Genomic DNA, 23,002 nt, shown 5'->3' on the forward strand with positions numbered 1-23,002 from the left:
CCAAGGCATTGAGGTCCCGAGTCTTAGGGCGGGGGTGTGGTGGTGTATCACACCACCAAAACCACCACTTTACCCAAGGCTCGCGAGACTCGTCCACAGTTCCGTGACCACCGACCACGAACATAAATATGTGGAAAAGGTTGCAGCGAAAAAAAAGATTTACCACCTTTGCAAATGTAAACACAAAGGGTATACATGCTCCATGCAGTGCCGTGCCCAAAAATCCGTCATATCAAACCTCACACTTTTCCACATGCTCTCCAGAACTCCGGACATGAAAAGTCTGTCCACCTCTTCCTCGCATGCTTTTGGAGATGAGACGGAAGGAAAACTTCAGTCACTTGCACTACCGGTGAACCTGTCCAGCCGCACTGCCCAAGTCCCTCATCAATTGCACTAAATTCTCCACCAGCGACGGCACAGCGCCCTCCGAATCGTTGCTCCCGGCTCCCACTCCAAAGCTCATGCCCAGACCGCCGAGCCGATGCATGCCCTGGTCGTCATGCTCTTCGTCTCCAAGAAAATTTCTCCTCAGCACCTCCGACGTGACTTTCATCACTGCTTCCGAGTCTTCGATTGGGACGAGTGAAGGCACTGACGAGGGGCTGCTGTTTGTTGTCGGATCGATAATGCCGCTGATGCACGGTCTCCCGCGGCCGAGGGCGATGAATCGTTGCACATCCGAGGATTCGGGGCCTTCGAGCCACACGTCTGAGTCGATACCTTGAGCTGACAGTCCAAGATTCTTGTCCAGAATGGAAGTGGCAGCAAAGTTTGCAGGCATCATGGTATTTTTACTTGCAGAAGTAGCATGACGAATAACGCCATAAGTCCATAGAACGAGTGAGGCATGGTATACGGCAATAGCCCAAAAGTCGCGGAGGGTCTTCCGCGGAAAAGTCCTAGCCACCAAGAGCACTCGACTTGCTTGCCAAACTGCTTGACGAGCATAGGAGTCATTCATCCATTGCTGGAGGCCTGGAAAAACGCGGCGTGCCTCATCTTGATCTTCTTTGCCGCCAAAGAGCTGGATATCTTCCATATTTGCGTGAAGGTACATCAGAAGAAGTTCCAGCAGCAACTGAACCTCCGGGCAAGGCTGAACATGAGAGGGCCAGGAGCTGATGCTCCCGCGAAGTTGGCGGAGAATCTGGCACAGTTCTTCGTGACGGTGCGTCATGACAAGCGAGCTGTTGTGCGGACCAGTCCTAGAGCGCGTGGTGAGTTGAAGTTGGTTGAACTCCCAGACCATGCCCCAAGTACCATGGAGGATGACCAGGGTGGCGAATTGTGTGTCATGGAAATGAGGTAAAGTCGCGAGCAAAGAGGGATCCTTCAAGTAATCTAAAAAGCAAAATTGGTGGTCTTGGAAACCAGGCGGAAGAGAAAGATAAGCAGCTTTCCACTGCTCAGCGGTCTCTGCAATCCACAGCTCGCGAGGTTCGGGGAGTGGAATTGAAACTTCACCGTAGGATATGATTGGATTGACCAAGACACACATGGAAGACTGTGCATCGTAGATGCATGCGTGGAAAGCGAGACGACGAAAAGATTCGCGCTCGATCCAGGCAAGCCAATTCTGTTCAAGCACTTCACCAGTGTCTCCAGGAGACGGGCTGATTGGCGGCAATCTCGATTTTTTGAATCTACCCGCTCGGCGAATCATCTGAATTCGTCAACAGGCAGTCCATAAAAAGCTTTGAGTTCATACCGTGTACACGGGCTGCTGTTGGCTTTCTGCAACCTCCATCTTTCGCCTATTGCCTGCCCAAAGGAAATTCTGCAGCATCAACATGAAACTTTGCAAGAGCCACAATTCCCTTGTGAGAGCGTTCCGCTTCTCGATTTCGTGGATTATGGCGATTCTGACTGCTTCCTGGATGGCATGACCCAACTTTTGAAGGGCTCTTATCTCTGTGAAAAGGGCGCCCGAGGCCACAAGGGTACCGAGAAGACAGGATTTGGCGGCATTGGGTGAAAAGGTTGGTGCATGTATGTAGGAATCGGCCCGCGTAGAATAGCTGGCGAAGAAACATTGCAAAAAGTCGTCCAAAAGTTCGGTGGTGGGAAAAGAAGAAACGACACGGCCTATGCTGGCCGTGTCGCAGGCATTGAGTATGGCTGCCAACAACTGGTCTCTTGCGCTCTGGTCCAGGTGCTCGCTGAGAACGTGCTGCTCAGATCTGTATCTACCCTCTGGGGACGTGGCGTCGTTTTTGGGAACTGATATTTTTCCCATCTCAATGTGTGATCCTTCATGTTGGGGGTGCCACCGGACCAAAGAAGATTTGTGGAAAGCCTCTGTGCCCAAAGCAACCCGTCCTCGTTCATCAAGGGATCCGCCAGATGTATGGTTCGTCTCGGATTGTGAGGCAGCGCTTGTTGAATCAGGGACCATTTGACCAAAATCCTCATTCGAGTTGTAAGGCTTCCCGTTGAAAGCATCGAGCAGGCCAAAGTCGGTGGCGTCAAAGGAAAGATCGTCTTCTACTGTAAAGTCAAGGACGTTGCGAGGTTCAAAATCCCAATGCGCAGGACTAAGTGAGCCCGCGTCATTTGGCGTCAGGACACTTCGTAAAAAATCCGAAAATTGGTTTTCGCTCAGAGGCATGTTTTGAGAAAAAGACTGCTCGCCTCGCATGGGAGCTATTGAGGATATAGAAGTGGTGAACGGAGGGATTCGGGAGTCTCCTATTGGTGATCCGTCGCTGCTGAGTTCAAATGCATTTAGCAGAGTAGTAGGCGTGGGCATCTGGTTGTCATTCGAGTCTTGAATGGAGCCGTTGACCTCTGTCTGGCGCTGTGGTTTCGGCGGAGAAGGGGCTGCAAGTGGGCATCAATAAACCATCGGGCCAAGAACTAGGGTTCGAGAGTAGCATACCCGAGTGCTGACTCGAAGACGCATTGGCTCGATGTTCGGAGTTGGATTCGCACTCTATGCCCTTGTTGCGGCAGCGCTTGCAGGGCTTCTCATCCTCGCACTTCAACTTGGCGTAGGCGCAAGACTTGCAAGCCTGTGAGACACGAGAGCTCTGAACCAAGGTGCGTTTTTGCCTCTTTGCCCCGTTTGCATCGGTATCATGGCAAGTTGCGTGTCTCTTGAGCAAGTCTCTAGCCAAGGCAGCCCGTCAGCTTCGAAGGACGCAAACGCGGGAGTGGACGTACGGCCTTCCAAAGCCCTTGTGGCAGACGTCGCACTGGAAGGGCTTCTCCTGCAAATCTGTTGCGCGCGTAAGAATTTGTAGGCCATTACAGCGGGGGGGGGGATGAACAAACGAGATCGGACATGGCGGGCAAGGTGGTCTACTCGAGTGTAGCTGCGCTTGCATTCTGTACACTGAAAAAGGCCTTTCGGACGTTCGACCGACTTTTCCATGGAGCGGGGTGACGGCGGGGGAGGTGATAGGCATCCGGCGGGAGTAAGAGTGTTGTTGGCTTGGAAAAAGGAAACCTGCCGACGAAGTAGAAGATATCCCCCGCATGGGCGTTGGTGGCAGGGGGTGTCTGGTTTTAAGCCGGTCGGACCCTGCAGAGCGAAGGGACTTGGGACTTGGGACTTGGGACTTGCTGCCCCTCTTTCCCCTCCGTGCCTCTCCCGCCATCATCCTGGATCTTCGTCACCACCATCACCGCCACGTTGACAATTCGTCCAAAATTCATGCATTGCCTGTGTCTACTCGGATCCTTATCCTGAACCACTCCCTCGCCCGCCATCCACTGTGTCGACTTCATTAGCATCCTTTGTCCGGATACCGTCGGCCTGTGCGTCTCCCGAAGACCCACAACCTCCGTACATCTGTAAATCACAGTATCCACTCCACCATCTTACCCGGACCTGTTTCTCCCTAGTCCGACGGTCTGACGCCTGGAATATCGGAAGCCTCTCCAAACTTCTGACCGCCAATCTCAATCGGATTCACGGGCAGCAAAACATACAGCATGCGCGCCCAGTGCTCGCCGCTCATGTTCTTCCACGCGTGATTTGTTCCTCGCTGGATGCTGATGTCGCCGCGCTTCATGAGCCGCTTCTCGCCCGAGTCGAGGATGAGCTCGACCTCTCCTTCGAGCACCACGCCGTAGTCGAGACTGACGGTCCGGTGCATGGGCGACGTGAGCCCCGGAGGCATGTCCACCATGCGGATTACCGAACCATTCGAGACGGTGATTCCCGGCGGGTTTTGTAGGAAGCTCTTGTAGACTTGGATGTCCGCGTTGCCGTTCAATTCGATGGGGAAGCCCTTGGTTGTGTAGCAAAGGCCAAAATCTGCGTCGGCGGGGAGTGGAGTGATGGGCAGGGTCTCGTCGAGCTCGTTCTCGAATATTGCTTTTCCAGTCGCGTCGTGGCCTGTGATAAAGCGGTTGGGGTGACGAATGTCCTTGCCTGCGGGCATGATGTTGATCGGAGTGGAGTTGCTGATGGGTGATGAAATAAAAAGGCAGCAACCCGTTCTTTTATCCCACAACAATTCCCGACGGACTTATCGCTGGAACTAAGACTCCGCTGCGGGATGTTTTCAGCTGCATCATGAGTAATCCGAGGGGCCGATGTGGAGGGCCACGATTCACCGGCATTGCGTTGGTGCACGCTTGCCGGAACTCTACTTACGATCATGGAAAATTACCTCTTCTGCGGAGGTTAAAATCTTGGTGCATGCATGTTGTTTACTCAATCACACGCTTGGCAAATCAAAACAATTGCTTCAACTAGCTACCATAACGCAGACTCCATTCGCGTCGCGGGGTAAAATGAGCGTAAGGAAAACTACCTCTTCATCACCCCTTGAGCACCACCCCTTCGTCGACCCTTATCGCATTCGACACATCAGGCACACCCTCCGATTCCACCACCTTGGCCCCAACAACCTCGTACACTGGAATCTCCGCGAGTCTGTCAATAACATGATGAAGCGTCGGCAACGCGTCCCAATCCTTGGGGTCAAACTTGACACTCGCCCTGCCCGCCTTCCAAATTCTCTTGACCGTCGTAGGGACGACTTTGCCCTCCTCAGCATGCGGCACGAAGACGGCGTACTCCTCAGCGGCCTGGCCGCGATTGTGCACTTGCGGGATGTATCTGTAGACAATGATGCCATCGTCGGCCTCGCCGCCGATGGCGCCCTTTTCAGCGCCCACGTCGACCTCCTGCAGGTCTTCGAGCGCCAACTCGCCAAACGTCGCGCCCTGCCAGCTGGTCTGCAGACGGTAGCTATTGTGGCGGCGGTGAATGTCAATGGCGCAGTACAGCTTGGGCATGCCGAGCTCCTCACGTCCGCTGACAATTGGGTCTGCCAGGCTTTCGAAAAGCAGCGGCATGTACGTGCCGTCAATGACGGAGCCGTCCTTCTTGACATACTGCACGCCGTGCACATAGAGGCCAAAGTGTCGGTACCCACCACCGCCCAGCCAGTCCATCTTGTCGAGCGTCGTCTGCGAAAAGCTGCAATACGCTATCGTGCCAGGGCTGCGGAAGCGGAACTGTGTCGTTGGAAACAGACTCTGGAGGACGGTGCGCGAAGTCTTGATCTTGATGGACGCCGTCGTCGCCGTCGAGTGCGTCGCTTTGTGCGGGCGCCCGTAAAAGTCCTGGCGCGGCCCTGGCATGGGTCCAAAGGCGATGGGCATGCGCCAGTAGAGGTTGGGGTTTTGGGCCCACTGCCAACGCCGGAACTTGTCTGTCGCGCTGTCCCACTCGTCGTACCCAAAGTTGTACTCCATGTGCGCTTGCATGTTGATTTCCTTGCCTGTCTGGTCCTTGCCCAACTCGCGAGAGAAGGACTGGATGTTGGTCGCGCGCTCGTAACGGAAGTTGAAATAGAGCTGCAGGCGTTGAGGAACTTCTTCAGGCTTTGTCCCCTTGGGAAGAACCGCACCAAGCGCAGCGGCATCTTCGATGGCTTGGCCGGCGCCTTGACCTTGGTCTACTGGACTTTAGTTGAGCGTCCTTGAGGTTTTCCATGCTCTACTTACGTGGCAAGAAGGGATGTGCTGCATCTCCCAGCAACGCGAGTTTTTCGTTGGTCCATGCTTCGAGAGGTGGCAAGTCGAGAAGCTCCCACACTTTCAAAGTCTCTTCTTGGGCCTTGTCCAGAAGAGCAATGAGGTCAGGATCGAAAGATTTGTAGATCTCGAGCAGCTTGCTCTTGTGGCCGACTTGGTTGTACTCTGCGCCAGCTTTTTAATGTCAGCTCTGCTTGCTGGCTTCAAACGCGTTCCCCATTTCTCTTACCTTCTTTCTTTGCTCCAGACTCTTCTGTTGGATGGATGCAGACAAAGTTTAGCTGCTCATTGTTTGCACAAGGGTAAATGACAACCCGTCTGTCTCTATCATAGCACATCGCCAGCTGTCCAAGTTGGTCGGCGTACTTCTTTGTCCTAGGATCTTCAAGCGCGGCCTTCCTGTTCACGAGAAACCTGTACGCGCTCTTGCCGCTGCCAAAGACTTTGACGTCGCCACCTGGTACTTTCTTCCTGGTGCGAGAATGCACGCCGTCTGCACCTACGACGACATGTCCCTGGAAAGTCTGCCCAGACTCAAGCGTCACCGTCGCCGTGTGGGTATCAACTTCAGCAACGCGCGAAGACGTTTGCACCTCTACAGGGGTTCCAGGGTTATCCAAGTCAGTGGGAGCGGTTGCCCTTCGCATGAGGTGCTCGTGGAGGTGAACACGGTGACAGAGCAGCCACTTATGCTGGAAAATTTGGTCGAAACCGGCAGTACTGAGTGATCGAAGGAGCTTCCCGGACGCGTCATATTCGACGATCTTAGAAGGGTTAGCAATTCATTGATGCGATTGCGAGAAATGTGCTGTTATCAGGGTACTGACAGACTTTGTCTCCACAGCGCCGAACTCCTCTGCATTGATTCCAACGTGTCTGAGCACGCCGTTGGTGTTGGGGGCTAGTTGCACGGCAGCGCCCAACTCGTTAGCGAAAGCTGATTGCTCAAAAACCTATCAAAAGTCAGAGTGCCCTTCCATGTCTACGCAAACGGGACACTCACAGTGACCTTGTGGCCAGCTCGCCTCAGATAGATAGCCGCAGTCAAGCCTCCAATGCCAGCTCCGGCGATGAGAACCTTCAACCCATCAACCGTCGTTCCATCGACATAGTTTGATTCGTTGATTGAGTCGCCATTGGTGTGGCCGTTTAGGTCACCAAACTTGCCATGGTGGGACATGTTGCTTCAGTCCTGACAACCCAAGATCTGCGGTAGCGGAAACGTCAATTGATGCAATCAGAAATGCGGGTTTCAAGCAGGACAATGGCGAATGACCTGCACGAGATGGGAAGAATGACTGAGCAGGACTAGGTCTTGAGTGAAGGGGTCATGCTAAGTTAGTAGTAGCTTTACAAAAGACATTCATTGTAACCTAGTACAGCGAGGTCCGCTCAAGCCGTCCGCTCTCCACATAGCGAAGTTCGTATCACGGGAACCCAGCTGCTTGCCATGCGACGCTCTCGCGCTCCAGCTCTTCTAACGGGTGTTCCTGCTCCGAAAGTCCGACCCCCGAAGATCCATCCAGCAGCCCATTTTGTCACGAGACGAGCAGAGCGGTAGAGCGAGACACAGTGGTGGCAAGAGCATGAAGGATGATCGTTGGAGGTGTTGTCCGATCGGGCTCGGGGTGTCGGCAAGCTGTTGTGCTAGTTCGGGACCACATCGCGATGCGGGTTTGTGGTCGGGTGGAGCCGAGAGCGAGGTCCCTGCTCCTCCTTTTCCCCCCATATATCCATGCGTTAGCGCGACACCGAAACCAGATGTGCAGATGAACCTCATTGCTAGATGTTGCGTGCATTGGCGTCGCAATCATGCGCGATGACATGCGATGCCAAGGTGTGGCTGTCAAGGCGTTTGCGCTCGTCAACCTTGGCGCAGGTTAGCTGTTTTTGGAAAGGTCGCGATAGTCAAATTCAACGGCGCGACTGGCTTCAGGTGTGAGTTGCCTTCGTAGTTACCTGGGCGCAGTCTGTCGAGGCTTGGTCGGTGGTGGTTCTCCATCAGTCAGCTGGTATAACAAAACCGTATGCAAAGAAATCACCGCACAAACGAAGAGAAATAAGAAGAACCCTTTTCTTTTGTTTTAAAGGAGCCGAAGCGTTAGCGCTTCCTTCATCCAGACCCGGACCTGATTTTGAAGATGGTGAAATTCAGCCACGCAGTATCTATGAACCATCTGCACTCGTGTACGTGAGTGCAAGCAAGAGAAAGGAGAAAAGAAAACCCCACGAGCAGAGCAGAACCAAGATTGGCGCACGATGCCCAACGCGACCTCCAACGTGCAACCTTGCCATGCTCAAAATCCATCGCCCTCCAATGCTTGGATGTCGTTTTCGGAGCTGCTGTTCCAGTTGATTTTGTAATGCGAGGAGAGTTGAGAGGCATCCACACGTGCTTCAACTCGTATGAAGTTCGTCGTTCAAGACGGCAAGCCGGATTCCATCAGCTTCTTCTTGATGACACTTGGGTGGATGCGACGTCCAGTGAGGTCGTAGTAACGGCTGGCCAGGCGGATCCAGCGCTCCGCGTTGTCGTGCATGAATGCGTTGCAGAACCAGACAAGCTGAAGACTTGTTAGTTATGACTATCCTTGGACGAAGTAAAACATTGAAGCTTACGTCGTTCGCAGAGAAGGTGTCGTCTGGGCGCACATAGACAGCCTGGAGTCCGTTGATGTACTGCGGAGGGCTGATGGTGGGAGCAGAGCGGTCTGGGTTACCATCCGTCTTGACTTCAGACGCCTCTTTGTTTTTGCCATCGGACGCCTTGGTCTTGGGGGCTTGTTGGACCTTCTTGGCTTGCTCACCCTTCTTCTCACCAGCGTTGTTGGCGGCAGCGGCCTTCTGCTCGGGGGTGGCAATCTCGTGGTAGCGCTTTTTGACAAAGTTCTGGGGCTTCTTGAGGGCCTGTGCAATCTGCCTCCATGAGTCGCCTCTGTCCTTCATCTCCTTGATCGTCGCATCCTCCGCAGGCGTGAAAGAGACATCGCCTCCCTGGCCATCCTGTCCAGGTTTGCCGTTGGAGGTTTGCTTCGCCATCTCGGCTTCGTTCGTTGCAGCGTCGTTGGCGGTATTCACCTCAGCTTGGGTCTCGACGTGCTTGGGCTTCGGGTAGACGGCGTACTTGCGCTGCTGAACTTCGAATGGGGTTAGCAAGAGTGATCCGAATGCCTCCCAGTAGCCAAATTTATCAAGGTCGGTCTTGAAGTTTTGGCTGACAAATTTTTTGACTCTGTCCATGATGTGGTTCGGGCTGAGCCAGAGTCGCGGTCGGATTTGTTTAATTAGGCATGGGTAGCGGCGGTCACCGCCACGTGACCGTCTGGCTGAAAAGCCTCAGGCGCCAGACACACAACGGGGGGAGCACTTGCCCTTCGATCAAAGGTAGGACCACCAGCGAGCCAGTAGAGCGTGCTGCCTCTCATGAGAGCCTTTTTCTCTTCTGGGCTAATGTCCTTGAGGGCCATTGGCGGTGTTGAATTTGTGTGTTTTGAAGCAGATTGTGCCAGTGCTTAGAATTTGCGTGACAGACAAAGTAGAGAAAATTGACCGTCCTGAAGAGCTGCAAGTGATGTGTGCTTGTGCTGTCCGCACATACGAGGTTGGAGCGGTCCAACTTGGGATGGGAAGCCTTCTGAAGCGACGTAGCTGAGGAAAGGTCCGGACGGCGGTCCACGCCGACAAGATGCGCACGTTCTACTATGACACTCCTACATGCGCTGATGAGCATTGGGGGTAGCAAAAGGGAAATTAACACACCAAAGTCATGTCGCTTGCGACTGGTAGCTAGCGCAACAGGCGAGGTGACGAAAAAAGAAAAAAAGACAAAAGAGTTCGGTCCGGCCAGTGACCTACGTCTCTCCCCCGTAATGGAGTGCCCCTCAGGAAGTAGCTGGATTCGACCCGTGGACCTTCGGTTACCCCCTAGGTGGGAAACTTCCAGTCCCCGCCACGGGGTGAGTGGTTCAGTCCTAAATCCAGCCTCAAGCTACATGCTAAGTCATGTGCGCCATATCGGAATCCCCAGTCCTCATGCGCAGTGCCTCAATGGAGGAGAGTTGTCCGTCCGTCTTCGGGATGAAGATTAGTTCGCAATTAAGGCTTATAAAGGGACGTCCTGCGGTTTCCCTCGCCGCCAAATATCGGAGCAGGCGTCCACCACGCACCGCCTGCGCCTATCCAATAAAGTTGTAGACATGCCTGGCGATGGCTTCTGCAGTGCAGCAGCGGCACCAACGCTTGGTGTCATCTTGATCCGCAGCGCCCCAACAACTTGCCACAGCCTCCGAAACCTTGCAGCCCCAGCTTTTCAAACTCGTGAGCATCAGGCAGTCACCGCCACCTGGTGCTCATGGTTGCACAGCGGCATGGTGTTTCCTTGTCCACACCACAATTGCTCTCAAAGCAGTGGCAGGTCCTTGAAGTCATCTGCGGTGGTGAATGGCGACTCCTTGGGTCGGGCGCGATGCTGAAGTTGCTCCGACGACTGTATCCACAGCCTTCATGACCCCAGCTGAGATGCACTGGAAAAGAAATTGACTTTAATTCTCCTTGGTTCAAGAAGGACAGAGAACCACAAGAATGAAAAATACCGCCTCGAGACACCACAACACAGCTTGCGGCTCGACAACGAAAAGATCAAAAAACTTGAATGGAAACTGATGGTGGATTCTCTATCCTCATGGTTGCGAAAATAAAAGACTGCAGAGTTGGAAATCGAGGAAAGACAACGACGTCGAGCAAAGACCAAAGGATCGAAAGCTGTAGTCTTGTATGGGCTGCCGCCCCAAGGCAGCAGTGCACCCCGACTCACCTCGTGGCTGGTGAATGGTAGATAAAGATAAGTTTTCCAGCGTACGGCGACCTTGAGTCTAGAGTGATGGAAGTATGGCACGGAACAAGTGTTGACGACGGCATGAAGTGAGGTATTCGATCTGCGACAAGGATCGGCGGCGGAGGCACTTGTCGCCGAAGCCGCCTGCCGCGCGAGCTGTAGGGATCAACGATCAACACCCCAACCTGCTAGCTGGCCAGATTCAACACTTGCCCTATCTTTGCGTTTCCCTCCTTGCCAATTGGCTTCCGCAACATGCGCTTCTTCGCCGCCGCCGCCGTCGCGGCTTTGAGCTGCATGTTCAGCGCGACCTCTGCCCACAATATCCAGCTCAAGGCACACACGCGCGAATGTTTCCACGAACAGCTCCACGTCGACGACACCATGACGGTCACATTTCAAGTCGGAGATCGCGAATTTGGTGGTAGCGGCAATCTTGACATTGACTTCTGGGTAATTTGCGAATGGTCTACCTGCTCCATTGATCAATGCGCTGACACGACACCCCAGATTCAAAACCCGAGCAATGCCATGCAAGTCCACGAGCGCAGCGTTTCTTCCGGCGACCATTCCTTCGTAGCCAAGATGGATGGCACTTATACCTACTGCTTCAGCAACGAGCACTGGTCGGCAAACACAAAGGAGGTTTCCTTCAACGTGCACGGCATTGTCTACGTTCCAGAGTCCGAGGCTCCTCAGGATCCGCTGGAGAAAGAGGGTAAGCATACTGGCCACGGGAATCTGGGCGACTTGCGCTAATTTAGGCAGTCCGCCAACTCTCCGAGCTCGTCGCGCAGGTCAAGGACGAGCAGGGCTACATCGTGGTCAGAGAGACGGTTCACAGAAACACAGCCGAAAGCACCAACGCTCGAGTCAAGTGGTGGAGCATCTTCCAGCTCCTCGTGCTCGTGGGAGAGGGCATCTTCCAGGTTTGGTGGTTGAAGAGGTTCTTCGAGGTACGCTAACTTCAGCATCGCAATTGAGAGAGCGACTCACGTTGCCATACAGGTCAAACGCGTCGTATAATTCCATTAGAAGCGTGACTTTGGGTGTAGTACAAATAACGAAGATACGGATTTCGACATCCTTTGCTTTTCCTTCATTGTAGAAAGAAATGAGACATCCTCTAGGGAGCAGTCATCCGCTATCCCAGCCGCGCCAAGGGAGCAGTCGTCCGCCATCACAGCCGCGCCTAGGGAAGCGTCATCCACCATCACAGCTATGTCTTAGGAGTAGTCCTCAGCCATTGTAGCTACGCCGAGGGAGCATTCATCTGTGATCGCAACTGCGCTTGGCGAGCTGGTATCTCTACCAAGTGTCGTGCCCTTTTGCACCCACTGTGCCAGCGTTTGACATTCGTTAGCCAGGAATCAAAGAATTAAGCTTACGGCAGCTTTTCCAAAATCTGGTCCATCGGTTTTTCGGCGCATCAATGTGAGTCGACAGAACCGCTTCGGAATTTCTATGGTCTGTGCTCGCAGATTGAGATGGTGAAAAAGAATTCCGGTGATTTCTTCGTTTACTTTTTCAAGCTGTGGAAGCTACTGGCCTCCGGTCTGGTAGTGCTTCCTGGAACTCGACATGGTTGTCTCCGTTTGTGTTTGCCGTTTTCAACCAATGATGCTCTATGCTTTTTGACATTCGAGTATTTACACAGACCGTTTTACGACTTTTCGAAAACCAATATCGACAAGAACAAGACAGCAAGTTCGCCCACTGCTTTGAGATGATGAGCGGGACATCTAGGCCTCCTGAGTGGTCAACTGGTCCTCGTCAATCTTGATGGACTCGATGTGCCAGGTCTTGCCGCCGTCAGAGGTAGTCATGCCGCTGGAGGTGGCGTTGGTCAGGGTCAAGGTCGAGTCGTACTTGGCGTCGGCCTCGTTCATGTGGATTGTAATGTTGGACCAGCCTAAAAATCGTCAGAATCATGTACGTCTCGATCGCCGCTGAGGACTAAACTTACTGTAGGAAGCGAGGGTACCGCAGCCGTAGTCGTAGCACTCGTTTCCGGAGTAGAAGACGGAAGGCTTCATTCCCTGGGCTGGAAGACTGTCAGCGTTGGGGGGTTCGGCATTCTTCGTGGGTTCTCTTACCGTCAGACTGCTGGGACTTGAGCTCGCCGTCGATCCAGACCTTCTGGTCGATCTTGTTGGTCTCGGAATTGACAGAGACTGCGGGCGATCAGCGATTGGGACAGTTGCGAAGCAGTTAGTGGCAAGTACCTTCAAAGTCAAGAGTGGCGTCGGAGGGGATGGCGACGTAGTCTTGTCCGTTCTGGCCCTCTGTTCAAGTGTTAGCAACAAGCATGGCTTTCAGCTTCGTGAATAATACTCACGAGGAGTGTACGTGCTAGCCGCAACACACCAGTGGTTGGCGTCAGCGCTGCAGCCCTGGGACTCCTGGTTAGGAGCCCAGTTCAGGAGCGGCTGGACAAAGTCCATGTCCAGGACGTTTGCATTGGTGGGGTCGCCCTGAATGCCAATCCAGAGGGAAAGCCAGGTGGTGTCGGCCTTGGAGGTGACGTAGTCGGTAGGCGGGCTGGGCGGGACCAAAGAGTAGGTGGCTTTGGTGATGTACTGTCCGCCAGTGGTCGGGCCAAGGTAAAACATGTTGCCGTACTCGTAGCCGTCATAACTGCTGCTGTCTTGAGCTTTGGCTCCCAGAGCCAGGGCAGCAGCGGAGAGAAGAATTGAACTGAGCATTTCGACAATGTTTCTGGTATTGTCTCTGAGATCCGGTCTCGAGAACAAAAGGAGCGTGAGTATGACAGAATGCTGGCCAGCCAGCTAGCCATTGGGGTTCTGGGGCAGCACCTAAATAATGCTACGCTTCGGTGGGTAGCCCCGAGCATCGCAGGTCCGTGTGGGTTTCGAAGTGACGGAGATGGACTCATGAAACATTGTCGAAATCCCCCATGTCCCACGGTCAGCCAGTGGTCCACGCTGAAATCCATGTAATGATTCGCGTCAGAGCTCTCTTCATCTCTGTCAGTACTACGGACACCAACAATGGAAAGCAACAACGCCAACTTGGGAGTATCCAAGACATCGTCACTCCAGTGACGAGTCTCTCTCGGCACCATACGCCATTGATGTCAAGTCTTGAGTCGGGCAAATGGCCGGATCGCCACTGCAAAACGCGTCATACAAGAGAGGCAGCGTCTCGGGGCAATATCCATGGTGCCTGAATAGTGCTCAAGGGTGCGAGGAGAACGGGAGACATCAACGGTCCAAGCCGCAAATCCGAAAGCGGAGAAAGTCAACTCTTTGCCAAACCCACCGGTGGCAGCGTTGGAGCCAAAAGCAAACACGAACAACAAGCCACCGGTAGTGCAGTGCGCTGCTAAATGCGATTTCGGCGGCGGATTGAAGCCGTTGCACCAAATTCACGCGCCTCCCTTTCGGCGTCCCTTGAGGTGCGTCTCAACTTCAAAGCAGGAGGATCACCCGCAAGGTGATGGCCAATAGGAGTTGGTACCTCCTGTTCATGGAGTCCTTACGCGCCTTGGAGGTGGGTCGTGAGGCTCGCTTGGCTGTTTCCCCGTGTCACTCCACTGTCGGTCCGAATTCCTGTTTGGGTAGCTCTCGGTTGGATAGTCTTGAAAAATAGGTCTTATAGGCGTCTGCTCGAAGCCTTTGGTATGTATGTATAGATACTCTGTGGCGACTTTTGGCTCTGAAGCGTGTACTTGATTTGACACGCGTTGTCAGTCAGATCAAGGTCGACTGCACGCGGTAAAAACAATTGCCAGACGGATTTCATTCGTCATTTGAGCTTTGTTGACCAGATTGCGTCGAGGGAAAAATGCTGAATATCCTGTGCCGTAGAAGAATCAATTGCAGTATTGTTGTGTTCAGTCGCAATGTTCACTCGGGACTAAGAGTAGCTTGAGTTGAAGCTTATGCTTAATTCCTGCAAGATTGACCTAATCGCAACCTTGCAGCGAGCCTGTCTTCGACGCCCATTGATTGAAGTATTCACTCGGCGAATCACTGCTTGAGTCGATGTGCCTGCCATCGATCTCGAGCACGATGCTGTGTGTGTGTTGCTGCTGTTCCGTTAGCAAGAAGCTCCGACAGTCCAACCGTGCCTCCTGAACGAGAAGATCGTACCATCCATCCCACCACAACCCAGCAAGTCACTCCACAACAACGCAAAGAACATGGATGTAGCAACCGCAATTGAGAGAAGTGACATCAAAACGGACCTCTACCCGCGTCTCCGCATCCCGTGTCCGCCTCCTGAAGCGCTTCATGTGCTGACCTGACCGAAATCCGCCCGAGTCGTCCGTGTGCAGGCCACCAACCACCGGCCGCGCCACAGACCGCACGTCGTCTCGTGCGCCACGCACAACACCATCTTCCACCGATTTTTCTCTTCCCTTGCGGTCCCTGAGCGCTCTGAAAAGCGAAGATGTCTGGAAAGCAAAATTTATGTCTACCGTGGGGGCAGGAAGTCAGCCTGAAGAATTCTCTTTTCTCATAGTGCAACTTCTCCACCCCCTCTTTTCACCAACCCCTGAAAAGGAGCAGCCCCTTTAGCTCAGTGGTAGAGCGCGACACTAGTAATGTCGAGGCCATCGGTTCGACTCCGATAGGGGGCAGCAAAGTGAGAGAGATCGCCCAAGGCATTTGGGTGGTGCATCTCTTTTTGCCTCTGGTAACGTCCCATATTGCCGTCGACCTGAGCCAGAGAGGCGCGAGGGTGCAAGAGTCTTCTGTCGCAGGCACCTAGCTTCACCAGTCCTTCCTTCTTTTGGCTGTCGGCTCCTTCCGGATTATGCAATTGTTGTATCGCAAGAGCGAGCATACACGGGAACTTTTCCATGAACAGTGGCGAGATGCCCTATGTTGAGAGTCCGTGACAAAGTGTCTGTTCAGTGGCGGCAAAGAAGCTGAAGATGAATTTGCAATTTTGTCCTTACGTAGGTGGTCCTCCTGGAAACGTGAAGAGCAAAGACATTGGCATCAGACCTGGAACAGGTTTGGTAATGAAAGAAGTCATCATGTGTGTGGACGTAGTAGAGTAGAACCATGGATGACGCTCGAGCGGAGATTAGAGGCGCATACGTTGTGGTGATTGGCGCCTACGGGGCCAAGGGGTTGAGAGGCGGCCGGCTGTGGATGTTGAAAGAACTGGCAATCCCCGGTTCTAGCTGCAATCATGGTTGACACCTCCCCAAGTGCAGCTGTGATAGCGGATGACTGCTCCTTGAGCACGGCTGTGATGACACAGAACAGGCGCCTCCAGATTTCAGCATCAGTGTATTGCATGTTCAGAATTCTTTCCCGCTGTTTTGAAACGAATCTAGCCAATTGCGGCCCTGACATGTTGCAGTTCAGGAGATCTCTTATGTTGAAAAGTCGATATGAATTGACGATATTTACTGAGGTTTCCGAGCCCAGAAAATGTCAATGGGGAAGTATGTATGAATCTAGAATACTGTGAGCCCGTGAAGGCAGGGAAGAAAAGTCTGGGCCCGAATCTCACCTGGGGATTGTACATGTCGGCTTTGGCCTGCGGTATAAACTCGTCCACCTCCTCTGATGACCATCCAAGTCCTTGGGTAAGCGTCTTCACGCTCAGACCATGCAAGTTGTCGCCAATGTCTTTCTGAAAGAGCGCACCCATGGCTTTTTCCTTGTCACCCCGCGGCCAAGGGCCAAGTGGAAACTTGGTATGAGTCTCCCGGATGTCTTCGAAGCCAGCTTGCTCGAGATAGTCTCTGAACTTGGCCGTCGCCATGCTATCAACGCCGAACTTCTGGAAGCCTTCGTACATGGAGTTGCCCCACTTCATCACAGCGGAGTCCGGACTAGCGCTGCCGTCATCGCAGGCGATTGGGATGTGGAATTCGTGCAGCTCGATCCAGCCTCCAGGTTTGAGTGCGCCAAATGCTTGTCGCATTACCTTTTTCCAGTCCTTCACTCCCAAGAGTAGGGTCCGTGTATGGATGAAATCAAACCGCTCCCCGTAGACCCATTCGTCATTGGCGTCATCAACAATAAACTGGCAGTTTGCCGGGATATTGTGAGGCTGAATGGGCGAGAGGTCGGTTCCTAAGACCTGAACGCCTGGATGAGCATCGGCGAACTCGATGCACCAAGCTTCGTGTCGACGTCAGCTCCAGTGTTGGGTATCCAAAGAGAAGGGGGAATTTGGGAAATGGGCGTACCGCCAGTCCCGCAGCCAACATCGAGTACCTCATTCAAGGAATCGTGGTCTATCGGAGCGACATACAGGTGGCCGTTGAGAGCAATCTCCCACACTCTGTGCTGAAGATCTATGAATGTTCAGCGAGATCGAAGGAGGAAACCAAGGTGGTTTCGCGCTCACTCAAGCGATCCACTTCTGCCTTGGGAAAATCAACAGCAACTCGTTGGAAACGGGAGCGAATAACGAACCTCGTCGTTCGGCAGAGAGTACCCTGAGTCTTGGTCAACTACGGTGCAAAGAACTTGGTGCGGAATACCCACGTCCATCCTCGATTCCATGGTATCGTCGGCCATGCTCGTAGCGGTAGTTGGTTACACTAGATGCCAAAGACGTTGTCGTCCTGTTAGAGTTCTTAGAGTTTTTGGGGATCATGTTACACGGTATTAGCAAAGTGCTTACGAGTCGACAGCATCTCCAAACGTTGAATCGCTGTCAGTAGAGGACTGCAGAACGATGTACAAATCAGCGCCAGGTCAATTTGCTTGTGCGAAAAAGGCCACTGCATGTAGCCCAAAAGTATAAGCGGGGCGCGCGTCTCACGTCTACTAGAAGTTCTTCTCCAACGATGTGGTCGGCGGGGACGGCAGCTGCAGCCATATCGGGCTGATACTGCTCCTTAGACATGGCTTTGTACACAAGATTAATGCAGACAAGAATCGTGGGATTGAAGCTGGCGCAGGATAGAGATAAAAATGATTGCAAATGATGGGCCGTTGAATGATGATGATGAAAAGGTGATAGCGGCTTCTCCAGGTTTCGAATCCTCGCCGCAGCTACGGCCTGTAGCAGGCACCCAAGAAGCGGACGGGCCCAGTGAGCGCTGTACCGCCATGAGCCGCTTTCAGAAGGTGAGTGATGAGATCGACGCAGAAGCACATAGGCGCTGCCACAGTGTGGCCGAGTCCAACCAGTGCCAGGTCAGCCTTCAGCATCAGAAGTCTTGCCCGGAGTAAGCATCCATGGACCGAAGCTGGAGGGAGCAGCAGTAGCTCGCCCTCGGGCTTCGAGTGGAGCTGACGGGGCTCCGACGTGTGCGTCCTGCCGTTTACATACGTTTCCTGCGCTAAGCCAAACTGGGATTCCATGGTCAACACACGGGCCGACTCCGCTCCGATGGCATGCACGTCCCGGTACGACCTCGCCTCCGGCCATCAGCACCCGACGGGACTCTCCCCATCTTCTCTTTTTCTTTTGATCTTCGGCGAGCTCGCGACGGTTTCCTGGTGCCCGCCAATCCGAAAAGTTGTGCGGTTGCCGCCCCGAGCTATTGTCGAGCATCATTTTCGACCCTCGCAAGCCACTAGGAGTATTTCTCGATGGGGAAGCTTCAGCCATTGAGAAACGAGCCGCTGCCGCAAATTCAACTTGAAGGACGTCAAGGTACTACTTGCGGCACAGAAATACGAAAACACAAACCATGCTTCAGAGGTTGTCAAGCTTTTCCCTCGATCATGGACGCTTCTAAGCCGACTCCTGAGCACACAGTGTCTTTGCCCTACTGCGCCATTCGCAAATCTGCCTCAAAGAGGACCAAATACAAGTCACAAGGTGGTGGTCACAGATCCAGCCTGAGCAGATCTGTGATGTCTACGTAAACTGCTCTTAGGTGTGATTTGTCTTTTGGCATGTCTGTGCCTCCTGAGCGCGTAGATCTCCAGACGGCCCCTGGCTCCCACTCCATGATCGGTGATGCAACGGAAGCACTCTACTCTCCGGCCTTCTGCAGAGCCTTTGCTATCGCACTCGCAGCTGGAGAACAAGTCGAGGGCCCTTTTTACTCGGCGATTGTCGGAAAAACAACCAAAAGGGAAGAGCACGGGACTTGGGCGAGGCAAAAGGAAATTTGATCGATCGAATTACTTAAGGTTCCAGTGCGAGGTGCTGATCCAAGTCTTAAATCAGCACTGTATTTGGGATGTCGCGGATGACGTGCACCCCAGCGGCCGACTTCGTCGCTGCTAGGAAGGCTTCCTCATTCGCGACCAAAAGCAGCCGTGCGATGCCGTGAAAATTCGATCAACTGTGTGACCGGTTCTCTCGCGTGGAAGTCCACGCGGCTTTCACTCAAAGCAGTATGGAACTTCTTTACCTAAGCCTGCACTTTGTGTCGATCTGCCGCCATACCCTGGACAATTTTTCAAGACTTGAGGATGCACGAAGTCGAAGGCCTTGTTGCTGCCATCCGCAGCAGGTTCCACCAGCCTCTCTCGTCTTGGATGGCGGGGTTAGCAAGGTTGCGCTCAATCAGGGAGAGCAGTACTCCCGACATGAACGTACAGCTGGTCCAGAAGACAAGGTCTGCCCGACCGTTGCGCGGCTGCAGTAGCATGTACAAAGGATCCTTGGTTCAAAAGAAAGGTGAACTACAGCAGACCCACACTTATCTCACTCTTTTGACAGTGGGGCTGTGGCCCCCATCGAAGTGTTCACCTGCTGGCATCCATCCACTGGTGGTTGTGATCCAGCCTTGCGCTTGATGTAGCCAAAGATTTGCACTGGTCGCCGCTCACACATGCGCTATATACTCACAGAGCCTTCACGTTCATTTCTACTGTTGCGACTTCCTCTGTTGCATTCAGGACATGGGGAAGTCGCAGTAACTATCAACACCATCCCATCGTTGACGCATTCTCCTGTGACTTCATCATGGCGGGAACCGTCCCAGATTCTGTCTTGGGTCTCGCCATCTTCGTCGACACATTGGGCGGTCTTGCTATCGTGATTGGTCTACTTTTCACTCTGATGCTATTGACACGCGGGGAAAGATTCAGTCGTGGGTACAATCGTTCCTCTAATTCCTACTTCTAGCAACTGATCGATTTGGTAGATATCATGCTGCTGAGCGCAACTTGTGTTCTGAGCTCCATCGTCAACTTCACCCGCCATCTCGACTACACAATGAACTGGAAATACATCATGATAGAACGCTATCGCGAATCCCAGGACGCCAGCAAGCTTGCTCTTGAGTTTGTTGGGACGACCAGTTGTGGATGGCGCATGGCTGTCGATTATCTCCGTACGTGACTCCACGTGTATTCAAGAATATAAGGCTAATATGAGATTAGTGCTGTACTTCTACGACGTAGAGTCTCTGATCGTTGCATCGTGGTCAGTATGCCTCATCACTTGGAGCCTCCAGAACTGACATGTACATCCAGGACTGCTGCATTGCTCATCGACTCGTACGACACTAAACTCAGGCCGGAGACCAAGGAGACTTTTTTCATAGCAACCCGGATTTCTGCGCCAGTCCTACCAGCCATAGTAGTTGGCATCTACTGCAGTGACGCCGTGGAAAACAATCTCCCAGCCTACTTGGTTCTGACCAACATCATACGCATGTGCTCTCCAAGAATTTGTTGTCAACCATACCACTGACACACTCTCAGGCGTCATTAGTCTTGCTGTCGGTTCTGCCATGGTGCTAGCTATACTGTACAAATATCTTTCCATTACTCGGAGACTCAGTGGCTCTGCGGCAGCGACAACTACACAGACTCCGAGATCAAGCGTAGCATCGAAAAAGCATAAAAGCTTGACACACGCGGGATTGTCGCTAGCGATTCGCTTCGCTCTCATCATAATGATCTTGATGTACGTTGTCGAGAATATTTCTCCCCGGCTTTCTAACAAAGACAAAGAATATTCGAGGCCTCCGTCATCACGATGCAGATGGTCGGCTACTACACTACGCTACGCCACAGAGGCAAGCCCAAGGCACCAGACTTTACCACCCACACCGCGCGCGTCCAGCTCGGAGTTGGTATCCCGGCACTGATGCCTAGCATTCTGCTTGCATTCATCTTCGGAACGACCCAGATTTTCCGAGACCAATGCAAACGGATGATTCGAGCGTGCTTCGTTCGCCACGATCCCAGGAAAGACGCCTGCAACGATGTCGAGTGCATCGTCATGGAGCCTCCCAAGCCAAAGGAAGCGATGCAGTCGCAATGCTCGAAGACGATAGCAAACCTCAAAGGACTGCCAGAACTGGATTTCCCGAAGCCGAACGAGGCGATGCAGTCGCAGTGTTCCAAAACCATTGAATTCCTAAAGGATTCCCCTGGAGCAGAACCTCCGAAGCCAAATGAAGCAATGCAGATGCAATGCTCAAAGACAATCGCTTTTCTCAGAGGAGAAGAGCCTCCCGTCCAGCCCCCGAAGGCAACCGAGACAACGCAGAGCCAATGCTCTAAACCGATTACTTTTCTCAGGGGAGAGCCCCCTCCAATAGAGCCCCCAAAGCGAACTGAAGACATGCAGCAGCAGCTGTCAAAAACAATTGCTTTCCTACGAGGAGAGCCAACGTGCGAGAACGAGCAGCCGTCAAAGTCGACAGAGGCACAAGAAGCAAAGACGGTTGAGCTCCTGAAGCCGAACGAAAGCCGACCTGTGACTGCAGTCCGTCTCAGCAAGGTCAGCCCAGTGGTGATAGACGTGCCGCCAAACGCGAGCAGGAGCTCCGAAAGACGCAGCTCGCGCGTCGTCAGCTTCAGCGAGGCATCTCCAGACTTACCACGGCCCTCTAACAAGCTGTCCGACTGCCACAGTCACAATTTCCAGAGCGGGCTCTGCAAGGAAGGAAGGCAATCGGAGCAGCTGCGAAGAGACACTCTGCATCACATTGAAAACACCATATCAAAGCCGCCCAGCTCACTGGGCTTTCCGCCCCGCAAATCATCCCTTGCCTCTGAAAGCTCCTTGGGCTCCACACCAGGATACAAGGGCTCTCACGACCAAGGCTATGCACACTTCCGCAATGCGCCCGCGAGTCCGAGCCCGCTGACTCCCGCATCCTACCGCACCTTCGCGTCGGACGCCCACACGCTCACCTCGACATCACCCACCACCGAAACCTTTGACTACTATTCGCAGGCCCCCCGGACACCCTCAGGACTTAGGCCAGCATACACCTCCAACCGGCCGGCCTCGATGCACTGGAGTCAGGCCCCAGTCGAGCGCCCGCAAGACTCGCCCTCCCTCTCGCCGACGCAGCAGCAGTCGCCACGTCCCCGTCCCCGACCGCAAGGCACCAGCAACCCGTTCCTCGCGCCATTTGCGCAGATCTCGGGTGCAGAGTCGCCCTCCACACCCGCGACGCAGCGACAACCATCGCGTCCTCGTTCTCGGCCGCAAAGCACTAGCAACCCGTTCCTCGCGCCATTTGCGCAAATCTCCGGTCCTTCCACACCCCCGACGCAGCAACAGCCGCCGCGTCCCCGTTCTCGGCCGCAGCAGAGCACCACAAACCCGTTCCTCGCGCCGTTTGCGCAGATTTCGGCGGCTGCGGGTCACGAAGGGCGGCCTTCGATGCCGACGCGTGCGCCGCAGCCTGCTGTCAGTCCGGCTGGTCAGAGAGAGTCGTGGCATGAGAGGAGGTCGACGGAGCCTTCGTGGCCGTTGCGTGACTAGGTGGTTATGGGCGGGCCCGTATTGGCTTCCTCACCAGGACACGAGGCACACAAAATCAACTCTGTCCCTGCCCCATCGTGATCAAGAAAATCTCCCAGATACGTGGCGTCCTTTCCTGTCTGTCTTTCCTGTACTTCCAGATCTCATCCAATCCCAAATCCACCAGCACCTTCGTACTCCTCTCGACACCAACTATCCTACTATTTCTTAGACAGTATCATGTATCGTAAAAGGTACCTTCATGGAGATCGAGCCTTCGTCATTGTCTTCCTCTTGCTATGGGTGCCAGATGCTTTCCACGCGTCCATAAATGTAACTGTAATGATTGGGCGATGTGCGCGGATGGGTTGGCTTGAAAGCTTGGTCGTAGATTGCGAGAAGGGGCTTGTTCTGGCGGGCGGATGTGTGGGCGGTCCCGGATCCAGGTTGGCTCGAGGCTAGGAGGAAACACTGTTTGAAGAACGATGTAATTGATGACGGCAGAGGAACGAAGGCTCCCTGGTTGCGACAGGTGTCAGAGAGCATGTCTTGAATGTCAAG

At 53.6% G+C, this 23,002-nt stretch overlaps 8 protein-coding genes and 1 non-coding gene across 9 annotated transcripts; 3 read left to right on the forward strand and 6 right to left on the reverse strand.

Moving 5' to 3' along the window:
• Positions 1-346: 346 nt before the first annotated feature.
• IWZ02DRAFT_372982 (c6 zinc finger domain-containing protein) lies at positions 347-3,376 on the reverse strand (the record flags this gene model as incomplete). The annotated part of the gene is made up of 5 exons (XM_066764674.1): positions 347-1,666; positions 1,712-2,823; positions 2,846-3,111; positions 3,166-3,220; positions 3,277-3,376. The coding sequence occupies 5 exons, from the start codon at positions 3,374-3,376 to the stop codon at positions 347-349; spliced, it is 2,853 nt and encodes a 950-aa protein (XP_066625457.1).
• A 469-nt stretch (positions 3,377-3,845) lies between these two features.
• IWZ02DRAFT_430967 (cupin domain protein) lies at positions 3,846-4,391 on the reverse strand (the record flags this gene model as incomplete). The annotated part of the gene is made up of 1 exon (XM_066766120.1): positions 3,846-4,391. One exon carries the CDS (start codon positions 4,389-4,391, stop codon positions 3,846-3,848), a length of 546 nt encoding a protein of 181 aa, XP_066625458.1.
• Positions 4,392-4,773: 382 nt separating this feature from the next.
• On the reverse strand, positions 4,774-7,177 carry IWZ02DRAFT_430968 (uncharacterized protein; the record flags this gene model as incomplete). The annotated part of the gene is made up of 5 exons (XM_066766121.1): positions 4,774-5,918; positions 5,968-6,171; positions 6,227-6,761; positions 6,825-6,950; positions 7,001-7,177. 5 exons carry the CDS (start codon positions 7,175-7,177, stop codon positions 4,774-4,776), a joined length of 2,187 nt encoding a protein of 728 aa, XP_066625459.1.
• A 1,007-nt stretch (positions 7,178-8,184) lies between these two features.
• On the reverse strand, positions 8,185-9,459 carry IWZ02DRAFT_188736 (uncharacterized protein). The gene is made up of 2 exons (XM_066762387.1): positions 8,617-9,459; positions 8,185-8,561 (listed from the first exon to the last, which is right to left on the reverse strand). Exons 1-2 carry the CDS (start codon positions 9,235-9,237, stop codon positions 8,418-8,420), a joined length of 765 nt encoding a protein of 254 aa, XP_066625460.1. The 5' UTR covers positions 9,238-9,459; the 3' UTR covers positions 8,185-8,417.
• A 1,627-nt stretch (positions 9,460-11,086) lies between these two features.
• On the forward strand, positions 11,087-12,182 carry IWZ02DRAFT_514841 (emp24/gp25L/p24 family/GOLD-domain-containing protein; the record flags this gene model as incomplete). Its single annotated transcript, XM_066770621.1, has 4 exons — positions 11,087-11,284; positions 11,342-11,549; positions 11,600-11,787; positions 11,840-12,182. 4 exons carry the CDS (start codon positions 11,087-11,089, stop codon positions 11,855-11,857), a joined length of 612 nt encoding a protein of 203 aa, XP_066625461.1. The 3' UTR covers positions 11,858-12,182.
• Positions 12,183-12,567: 385 nt separating this feature from the next.
• IWZ02DRAFT_188774 (uncharacterized protein) lies at positions 12,568-13,715 on the reverse strand. The gene is made up of 5 exons (XM_066762388.1): positions 13,170-13,715; positions 13,057-13,116; positions 12,928-13,005; positions 12,798-12,875; positions 12,568-12,743 (listed from the first exon to the last, which is right to left on the reverse strand). The coding sequence occupies exons 1-5, from the start codon at positions 13,534-13,536 to the stop codon at positions 12,574-12,576; spliced, it is 753 nt and encodes a 250-aa protein (XP_066625462.1). The 5' UTR covers positions 13,537-13,715; the 3' UTR covers positions 12,568-12,573.
• A 1,650-nt stretch (positions 13,716-15,365) lies between these two features.
• On the forward strand, positions 15,366-15,437 carry IWZ02DRAFT_t28. Its single transcript has one exon. It is a non-coding gene; the product is annotated as a tRNA-Thr (tRNA).
• A 780-nt stretch (positions 15,438-16,217) lies between these two features.
• Positions 16,218-17,674, reverse strand: IWZ02DRAFT_488407 (S-adenosyl-L-methionine-dependent methyltransferase; the record flags this gene model as incomplete). Its single annotated transcript, XM_066769462.1, has 8 exons — positions 16,218-16,268; positions 16,325-16,941; positions 17,010-17,117; positions 17,171-17,189; positions 17,239-17,261; positions 17,311-17,390; positions 17,450-17,493; positions 17,591-17,674. 8 exons carry the CDS (start codon positions 17,672-17,674, stop codon positions 16,218-16,220), a joined length of 1,026 nt encoding a protein of 341 aa, XP_066625463.1.
• Positions 17,675-19,877: 2,203 nt separating this feature from the next.
• On the forward strand, positions 19,878-22,600 carry IWZ02DRAFT_188919 (uncharacterized protein). Its single transcript, XM_066762390.1, has 5 exons — positions 19,878-20,066; positions 20,116-20,158; positions 20,209-20,387; positions 20,440-20,644; positions 20,692-22,600. Exons 1-5 carry the CDS (start codon positions 19,883-19,885, stop codon positions 22,460-22,462), a joined length of 2,382 nt encoding a protein of 793 aa, XP_066625464.1. The 5' UTR covers positions 19,878-19,882; the 3' UTR covers positions 22,463-22,600.
• Positions 22,601-23,002: the final 402 nt, after the last annotated feature.

This window comes from Phyllosticta citriasiana (assembly GCF_038021145.1).
Source record: "Phyllosticta citriasiana strain CBS 120426 chromosome Unknown IWZ02scaffold_3, whole genome shotgun sequence".
Taxonomy (NCBI): domain Eukaryota; kingdom Fungi; phylum Ascomycota; class Dothideomycetes; order Botryosphaeriales; family Phyllostictaceae; genus Phyllosticta; species Phyllosticta citriasiana.